General features: G+C 43.2%; 1 protein-coding gene and 1 long non-coding RNA gene across 3 annotated transcripts in view; one reads left to right on the plus strand and one right to left on the minus strand.

Annotated features, from left to right (window-relative positions):
• Nucleotides 1-577: 577 nt before the first annotated feature.
• Nucleotides 578-5534, minus strand: LOC101782963 (T-complex protein 1 subunit epsilon). Its single transcript, XM_004966023.4, has 9 exons — nucleotides 5199-5534; nucleotides 4485-4803; nucleotides 3641-3989; nucleotides 3203-3335; nucleotides 3073-3125; nucleotides 2250-2352; nucleotides 1679-1845; nucleotides 1488-1601; nucleotides 578-1143 (listed from the first exon to the last, which is right to left on the minus strand). Exons 1-9 carry the CDS (start codon nucleotides 5395-5397, stop codon nucleotides 973-975), a joined length of 1608 nt encoding a protein of 535 aa, XP_004966080.1. The 5' UTR covers nucleotides 5398-5534; the 3' UTR covers nucleotides 578-972.
• Nucleotides 5535-5821: 287 nt separating this feature from the next.
• LOC111257140 overlaps nucleotides 5822-9135 on the plus strand; it is a 6178-nt gene continuing 2864 nt past the window's right edge. Inside the window, exons 1-7 of one of the 2 annotated variants that reach the window (XR_002677551.1) lie at nucleotides 5822-5962; nucleotides 6061-6171; nucleotides 6273-6421; nucleotides 6544-6631; nucleotides 6706-6801; nucleotides 7202-7272; nucleotides 8054-8159. This is a non-coding gene — a long non-coding RNA (uncharacterized LOC111257140). The remainder of the gene's footprint in view (nucleotides 5963-6060; nucleotides 6172-6272; nucleotides 6422-6543; nucleotides 6632-6705; nucleotides 6802-7201; nucleotides 7273-8053; nucleotides 8160-9135) is intronic. The other variant, XR_002677552.1, reaches the window with a different exon arrangement.

The raw sequence follows: 9135 nt of genomic DNA on the forward strand, positions 1-9135 counted from the left end.
CATTGTGCAACCAAGTTTCTTGCACGTACTATAAGTCTATTTTGGCACCTCACACTGCTTAAGAAACTGAAAAGGTCCTAGCGCGAGCATCTGGAACTTAAGAGCTACTGATCGTTGCGTATTCCCAAATCAATAAAATCTCGATCTAGATTTGATATTGTTGGACAGACAAGTAGGAGTACTACGGTTCAGGCTGGGAAACTTTCAGAAGGTGGTTGAATATGCAAGAAGGATCGGATCTGGACATGCTTATTGATGTGTTTGTGCCCTTGCTTTCTGCAGATGGCTACAGAGAGCCAAACGGAGGTTAGGGTAACGCTTTTTTTTTGAAAAAAAAATGTAAATTCTCACTCGGTTGTGAATGTTACTCCAGAGATCTAATTGCAAGCATATCGCTAGTAGTTTCGTGCAAGCTTAGATTGTACACAAACTGGTATTGCAACAACCGTATTCGCATTGTCCGAATTCACTACACCTGGACAAGCTGTGTTGGCAATTTCGCAGTACTATGAAAGAGACACTTGTAATATCGTCATAACAAAAATGATGGTATTGCAACAAGCCAACAAACGATAAATTTACCAAAACAAAACCATCATTTCTGACTAGTAACTTTAACAAATTCCTACAAGATTTTGAGGCTGATTTGGGTCTGGAATAAGCTCATGAAAATCAGCATGAATTGAAAATGACCCTTACAGCATGTGGAATGGTTCTTTTGGACAGCAGCACCGCAGTGCGGCTCTGCCGGCACCCTACACAAACCTGACTCGCCTCACAACCCCTCTGGCGCAGAACACGGACTGGCAACCGTCTCAACATGAAGCATGTGTCTTTGACGTCCCACAACTTGTGCCCCTCTTGTATCCAACTAGACTTCTCAAAAATAAGCACCATGAAGGTGTCAGCACATCAGAAATGCTGCCTACTGATAGATTGTCACCAAGCACAACTGCCCCTTCTCAGGTTTCATCAGTACTCGGACGGCGAGATCACATCATCGATCTTGAGGATCATCTTCACCACCTGCGTGGCAAGCAAGATCTGCTGCTGCTTGCCAATCAGAGTCTCAAAGACGTCCTGCTCCTTCATGTCGTTGGTGCCAACGTCATTGCAGTCTATGCCGCAGTGGGGGTTGCTCTCCTGCAAAGGTGTTCAGTAATAGCATATCACTACGGTTTCCAAATAATAATATATATAAGCAGGACTATTAACAGCAAGAATACCATATAGTAACACTAAAAAGAGCATAGCTTGTGATCGCACAAGTGCTGAAACGACAACACTAGGTGATCTGACTGTACAAGTGCATCCCCTTAATGGTAGGGGAACAAGAAGCCAACACTAATCACTAGCCCTACACAAACTATGGACATGCGATATTGGTCTATCAAGTACAAGGATAAGAAGCCCAGATGCAGAGATGCTATTAAAAGTTTAAAGCAATGGACTTGAGGGGAAAAACAAGGGATAGGGAACTCAAATACCTTAACTTGCTGAGCTTTCACCACAGTTAATGTATCAATAGGCGGCAAACCACTATTTTCAGCTAAGGCTAGTGGAACAGCATCTAATGCATCAGCAAATGACCTGATAGCATACTACACAACAAAGAAACAGTCAGAAGGTACAGCATTGCATATTTTTTGCAACTACAATCTCCAAAGTCGAAAAACACCTGCTCAACTCCAGGGTGTCGATCTGCAGCAGTTTCAACAGCAATCGAGCAAGATATCTCTGCTGAGCCACCACCATACACGATTGAATTATTGCGGATAAGATTCCTTGCCACACAAAGAGCATCATGAAGGCTGCGCTTAGTCTCCTCAATCATCATCTTGTTTCCTGTAAATCAGCATTTAGTTTTGTCACAGAAACCAAAAATAGAAAATATCCTCAAGATATGATTACTGAAATGAGCAGTTCAGTATATGATCTTAGTAAGAACCGGTAAGGTTTGTTGTTCTCCAACAAATGAATTGTCTATACTATGTTTCACAGCACAAAATTAAACAATCTGGATTCCTGATGCACAATTAATACCAACAGTTATTTGATACAATCCTTGGTAGGACAGTTCAATCAGAATAGTGATATAACTATATAGCATCCACACTGACAAAAGATATAATCACTCAATTTATTCAGTACAAACTGTGGAGTGCCCAAATCATATGAAATGTTGGTGTATAAAGGTAGGCACATGCAATGTTACATGAATGAAAGAACGAAAAGAGGTAAGAACATACCACCACGAATGAAAATAGTTACAGCTCTAGAATTGGCACACTGCTCAATGTAAAGCATCCGGTCCTTGGTTGTTCCAAATGACTTCTCTCTGACTAATCCAGCCTATTGAAGCAGAGCAATAAAAAAATGTAACATATAACTACTCGTGATACAATAAAGATGGCTACGGATTGTACCGTAAAATTTTACAGGTCATTCAAATGCTGTGTACAAAACAACGCTAAACCAAACAACTATGATACCAAGGATGCTGTAATAGTTGACCACATTGAAGGTTAAATATCAGTTCATCGGAGAGTGATAAACCAAATCACCTTCAGAACTCACATAGAACACTTAAAGGACAACACATATCCTACAATTCTGCAATAATAGATATATGTTTACCATCAAATCAATGAACTTGTTCATTATAGTTCCTGCCAGAAATAGTAAAGCAGTTGCTTTTTATAAAAAGAAAAATATCAATGCAATACTATCTCCACAAATGATCTATCAACTTCCAGTTTCATGTACAAAGGGCACTAAAATTATGTAACTGAACACCACATCCTGAACCTGTACATATTCCTTTTTCAAATTCCAAATCCCACCCCCAAAGACAAGCGGCGATGATCTGCACATCGAACACCTGTTTTGAGAAGAGGGCATTGCTAGGATGGTTTGATCGAGGGTCACGACCTGACTAGATCCACACATCCTAGCAACGTGGACTATCCTACTGAACTAATGAAAGAAAAATGACACAAAGATCGACATGAGCTAGATACGGATGTACCAAGCCTTTGACTGAAATAAAAAAAATGTTCGGAAGATTGATACCTTCCCAAGCTTTTCAGGACTCAGCTCTTGGAATCTCGGAACAATCCGGCCTCCTGCAGTCAGTTTTCAAATGTTAGTACAGTCTTCACAAGTCATCATGGTCACATAAAAGATGAGATGGCATGCGGACCTGTAGCAATGGCAATCAATTCCAATTCAACACCACCAACCCATCTGACAGCTGGCAAATTTCTGTGCATCAAGAGATGATTGGCTTCATCATCAAAACCCCACTGACAAATAACCAGGGTCGCACCAGCATCCTACAGAAATAATATGTCAATAGTTACTGAGCTTTCTTTCAAAAAAAGTTACTGAGCAAAGCTAACACACCAAATGACATGAAAACTTCAGACATGTATAATAATTAAATTGATAATTGTAAAGGAAGTATTTAAAAATCTATTACATGGGAAAGAAATGAAAATTAAGCAAAGTAACAACATAAATTATATCATTTAAGGATCTCAAATCCAATCCAATATGAAAATATGCATGCACAAAAATATTATCACCCAGATACTAAAACCAAGGATATTCCGTACTAAGAAAACATTTTAGTGTTTACCTTGCACTTCTGAACCATTTCATCAAAGTACTTCTGCTCTTGCTCGCGCAGGGTCTGGAATTTCTCTACAGTGTCAATGTCAACCTTATGCTTTGTCTTAGGCTTCGGGGGCTCAAATGGGCAAGTAAGGATGGCTATCTTAGCATCCTCAATTCTCTTTGGCATTTGTGGGTGACTCATATCTTTGTCGACAACAATTCCATGTATGAGCTCCGTGTCCTCCAGCTTTCCACCAACCTTGCCTTCTACTTTAATCAAATCCAAGTTAACATCTTTCCTCTCCAAATCAGCAACCGCAAGGACTGCTTTGACAGCAATCTCTGCCAGTGCCCGCTTGCAGCGGTTAACACTGTAGAATAAGAGGAATGGATACCATCAGACATTCTGTTCTGTTTTTGAATCTTCTGACAGGGAGATTATTCTAAAGCAATATATTTTCTGGCAGATGAAAAATCTGCAGAAATTTCATACAAGGAGCAACACTACAGAGTTGATAATGTTGTTAAATGAAAAGATAAGTGTTCCTAGACCATAAAAATTGTGGGGCTGGGAGCAAGATACATATCCTACAGAATGTGTTAAAACCAATGCAATCTATTATCCTATTTCTGGTAGGCCAAGACAGATAAAAGACAAAACCAGAAAAAGGTTTCATGTCACATCTTGGATACCAAAAGTTTTTTATTCAAGCAGAAACAAGTTAAAATTCATGTTCCCCTGAGAATCTATTCAGATGCAAAAATTACTAAGCAACACCAATATATTGTCAGAAATCATAAAGTTCTCTCATAAAGTTGACTGATTGAACAGAATGTCTCATATTCATTCTGAGTTTCTGACTTACATCTTTGACGACAGCGTAGTCATGCATGTCTGAACCAGGGGCTCTATATTGTCTGCACTGAACTCAAACTTTCGGGAGATGTGCTCAAGGTGATCAAAAGCTATCCTTGATGCCATCTCATAACCTTCAGCAACCCTTATTGGGTGAATACCACGTTCCAGAAGTTTCTCAGCCTGCTCTAAGAGAGCCCCTGCCATGACAACGACCCCAGTGGTCCCATCTCCGATTTCATAGTCTTGACTGCGGGAAAGCTCCACCATCAGCTTCGCAATCTGGTTGTCAACATCCATCTGCTCCAGGATTGTCGCCCCATCATTTGCTGGCAATTTAGAAGACAGCAATTTCAGTAAACAAAGTAACAGAATACTCCAATGAACAGCAAGATGGCTCAGATATATAACTGCAAAATGAACTTCTAAAGCATAAAACTAGATCTCCAAAGAAACACCCCCTGTCCAAGCCAATCCATGCAATTCTTATACTAAATAAAGCATACAATTTCCTTCCCGGCGCGACTAAATCAGCAGCCCGACACGAGCGAGCAACTGTCCCGCAAAAAGCTAGATCTCAAGACATGCACCCGCCACTCAAAAACCCTAGCCCTCCCGCTTCACCCACGCAGACGATGCAAGGGCTCCCAGATCCTGGCACCCAAGCCGCACCAGGACCAGCAATCCAGCATATTACACAATGAAGAGCGACGCAGATGCGTACTGATGGTGACGTCGCCGTCGGGGGACTGGAGCATCTTGTCCATGCCCTTGGGCCCGAGCGAGGTGCGGAGGATCCGCGCGACGGCCTTGCCCGCGGCGATGTTGGCCTTCTGCGCGTCGAGGCCGCGCAGGCGCGTCTTCTTCTCCTGCTCCCTGAGGATGATGAAGGGGCGCCCGAACTCGTCGAAGGCGAGCGCCATGGCCGCCGCTTGGCGCGGAGCGCGCTCTCCTGGAAGATCCCGCGGATCGGACGGGCGGCGGCGGCGTGTGGTGGAGTGCGGGGGACGGGGAGGGAGCAGCGGAGTGTGGCGGTGCTTCTACTTTCTAGACGGCGCGGAGCGAGGGTTCCGTTTCCTCCTCCTTCCTTGGTCCTCCAAAACCCTTTCTCGGTGGTGTTGGGCTGGCCCATTCTGCCGTTTCGAGCCCACTGCATACTTTACTCAGCCCAACAGCGCTGGCCCACTTCCTATTATCCAAACAAGCCTTTAACATTTTTTTTCTTGAGAGAATTGAAGGGATTTGTTTCTTATCTTCTGAGGAAGTTGTAACGGGCCGTGTTGCAAAAATCAAAATCGCGTGACTCCACCACCTCGTGGGTGGGTCGCCTGCTGCCGCCCATGTATTCGACATTTCAGCCCATTTCTGCTTGCCCGAACCCCAGGCTGCCGAGCTTACCGCGCGCCACCGTCGTCGCCGTCGCCGTCGCCGCCGCCGCCGCCGACGCCGGTGGAGACTGCCGAGCAGCCTACAGAAACCTCGGTGCTCGTAAGCGCCGCTCGTTCACCCCTGCATTATTCTCTTTTATCGACCCCGTTCGTCTCGATTCCGGCCTCGGTTGAGCGCGACGACGTTGGCGATTGCAGCCTTGCAGGATGCGAGAGCGAGAGGCACGCGATCCAGGGAAGAAGTACGAGGAGTACAGCCACATCTACTTCACGCGCTCGTCCCCTCCCGGAAAGCCTCAACACTCCCTGGTCCAGCTCCGCCCCCCTCCTCTGAGTCCTCTCGCGGTTCTCATTTTGGTTGATTGTGAACTGTGAATTGTGATGAACAGTAGTAATATTGTGTTGGACAGCTAGGGTTTATGTTCTGATTAGTGATTCCCCGTCGAGGTTTTGGCTTGCAACTGGAGCTCGATCGAGGTTGCAAATTTAACTCACCATGAGGCCGGTTTAGGGCTGTCTGGCGTATTAAGCGGGATCTGTCAGGTGTTTATGATATGAGGTGTGCTCTGTCAGGTGACTTGATTTGCATTTGGCATTTAATTTGTTTTATACAAATTAAAATTTGGGATAGCCAATTTGTGGTGTTTTTTTTAACGAAACATCGATGTTGGTTGTTTGCAGAGGCTTTTATCGGTACACAAGTGTAGCTTCCAGTGAAAAATCACAGGCACTTACTTTGTGCCGCTTGCTTTTGTGCTTTGTCAGATAGGTTGTTCTTAACTACTTTGCTTACATTAGCTGGTCACCATGAACAAACAATCTTGAGAAATGCTCCTCTTGCAGGCAACATCTAAAATCTGTTTTCCCCCCTACATTGCAGTCACTACAGTGTTAGGACTCGAAGAAGGAAAGAATTGCATATAGATTGCAGTTGCAGTGGTAAGTTTTTGGAGCAAAGTGTGTCTCCAAAGGTTTTGTGAAAATTTTGTTTTTTTCTTTTGGTCAAATTCTTGCTTCCAGCCAGAGCTTAGGCCGCATTTGGGAGGGCTTCTTCCAAAATGGCTTCACCGGTGAAGTCAAAGCCGGTGAATCTAAAAATACTAGTTCATTTTCTTACAAAAATACTCGTTTTGCGCAAAACAGGTGAAGCCGAAATCAAGATAAGCCCTGCCAAACGAGACCTTAATATCTATCTGCATAACTTACGACCTGCTTAGAATGCAGTAGTTTCACAGGACAACATGATTTTTTTCCCAGAAAACATTTTATGTCCAATGGCAAATTGTTTTTTATGGAGAAAGGGGCCACTGATTCATTGTTGAAATTGACTCATGACCAGTGACCATGGCCATAAATGTCGACCGGACACTAGCTGAAAAAGGACAAACAAGGATTTGTGTCACTGCCACAGTGAGTAATTCACATCTTTTTGTTCCGTCAAAATTTTATCTTGACACTTGTCTGACACAGCATTTTGTCGTTGTCTCTCTATCTTGCCGTTTTTCTCTGGCTATGTACTGTGCAGATCACTACCATTAGTTTATTGTTCATGTTGGCTCTCAAAATATAAATGTATTCAGATCTTAGGTTCCCCTCTGATTTAGACAAAACTTACTAGCCACTTGCCCACTTCAAACCTCAGTTTATGTTAAATTACATGGAACTATATGGATAATGTGTTCAGCAATGAAGGATAATCCATGTATCTTGGTTATTGGTTGTTGCTTTATATAATCTACTATCTTTTTTGTCAGAGGATCTACAATCTTAATGTTACACAATACCCCTACTGGTGGAGTTCTTAATGTGAGGCTCAGTAAAACATTATATAAACACGACACGGGCCGGGTTAGCAACTTAGCCAATACATTAACTGATATATTCCTTTTCTAAGCATTACTGGGACATATGCTTGTCATCGTAATTTTGTAGGAAACTCCATTTCAATGATCATGGTTGTTATCCCTATTAACTAGTTAAAAAATTGTCTGTTTTTCGTTCCTTTCGTGTTTCCACATAATTTCCGAACTCTAAATGCATAGTTCAACTTAGTTCTCATAAGAACTAACGTAATCAAATTGTGCCAACATACCCTCGGTCAAAGTTGAATTATGAACATGTCATTCTCAAAGCATAGTGATTGATAACTGATCGGCAGCAATTTTACTGTCCGTGCACCGAAAATTTACAGCGGCTGATGAACATGAAGCAATAATGCGGCACATAGCCCCAGGTCCTTCAAATCTCTGCACAGATGCGAGGGAGCAGCCTAGGATCCGTAGGCTGCTGGCAAACAGGTAATTCGCCTTCCTGCAGTGGATTACCTCCATGTGCTGCATTGCAATGCCATCCATGCACACACCAGTCACCAGTACGCATGCACTTGCATGCTCTTCAACTATTTCTGAATAGTCACCTAACGACAACTGTTTCTGAATAGTTCCTTCCCCCATTTACAACAAGCAACTGTCTCGAGTTCTTCCAAGCAATACATCTCGGGAACAAATGTTTAAATATGAACACATGGTAAACTTTGAAACTTGATCATATGAAATGGCACTATTGTTGTTGGGTAAGCTAACTCCATAAGAAATGGTAGCATCTTTCAGATAACACCATAGATAATGCTAGTTTTACCATCAGTTCGGCCGGCTGCATGCTGCATTGCTGCCGGTCAGCCGGTGTCTGTTTGAGATGGAGTGATGCTAGAGAGAGAAGAAACGGAATGGGGAGGGCGAGGGCCCGAACGAACACTACCTGCTGCTGCAGACCTGCAGCTGCAGACAGCAGAGAGAGCAGGGCCCATGTCTCTCTCTAGTCTCTACTGCTACTCTCTTCCCAAGGAGAAAAGGGGGAACGGACTTCCTTGATTTTGGAGCTCATATCATAGGCCCCGTTTTCTTCCACTGACTTATTTTTAGCACCCGTCACATCGAATGTTTAGATACTAATTAGGAGTATTAAACGTATACTATTTACAAAACCCATTACATAAGACGAATCTAAACGGTGAGACAAATCTATTAAGCCTAATTAGTCCTTGATTTGACAATGTATTGCTACACCTACCATTTTCTAATGATGGATTATAAAGGCAATAATGTCCCTTCAACAATAACGGGGAGGATATTCTCGACCGCAGTAAGGGGGATAGCAAATAGGGAGATGGTAATTCGATCGTAAAGATCGTCAGTACTCCGTGGCCATGGTTGTCCCTCTAATTGACCGCGCAGGAGAACATGGCCCTCTCCCTTAAAGCTCCCACCCTGGTGA

Source organism: Setaria italica, chromosome IV, assembly GCF_000263155.2.
Source record: "Setaria italica strain Yugu1 chromosome IV, Setaria_italica_v2.0, whole genome shotgun sequence".
NCBI lineage: Eukaryota > Viridiplantae > Streptophyta > Magnoliopsida > Poales > Poaceae > Setaria > Setaria italica.

Excerpts from the sequence above, each read along its gene's own strand:
- LOC101782963 (XM_004966023.4), bottom strand. The coding sequence starts at position 5,397 with ATGGCGCTCGCCTTCGACGAGTTCGGGCGCCCCTTCATCATCCTCAGG. Across the intron at positions 3,336-3,640 it reads AAATGGTTCAGAAGTGCAAG|GATGCTGGTGCGACCCTGGT; the intron begins GTAAACACTAAA and ends TTATTTCTGTAG. Across the intron at positions 2,353-3,072 it reads GTCCTGAAAAGCTTGGGAAG|GCTGGATTAGTCAGAGAGAA; the intron begins GTATCAATCTTC and ends CTGCTTCAATAG.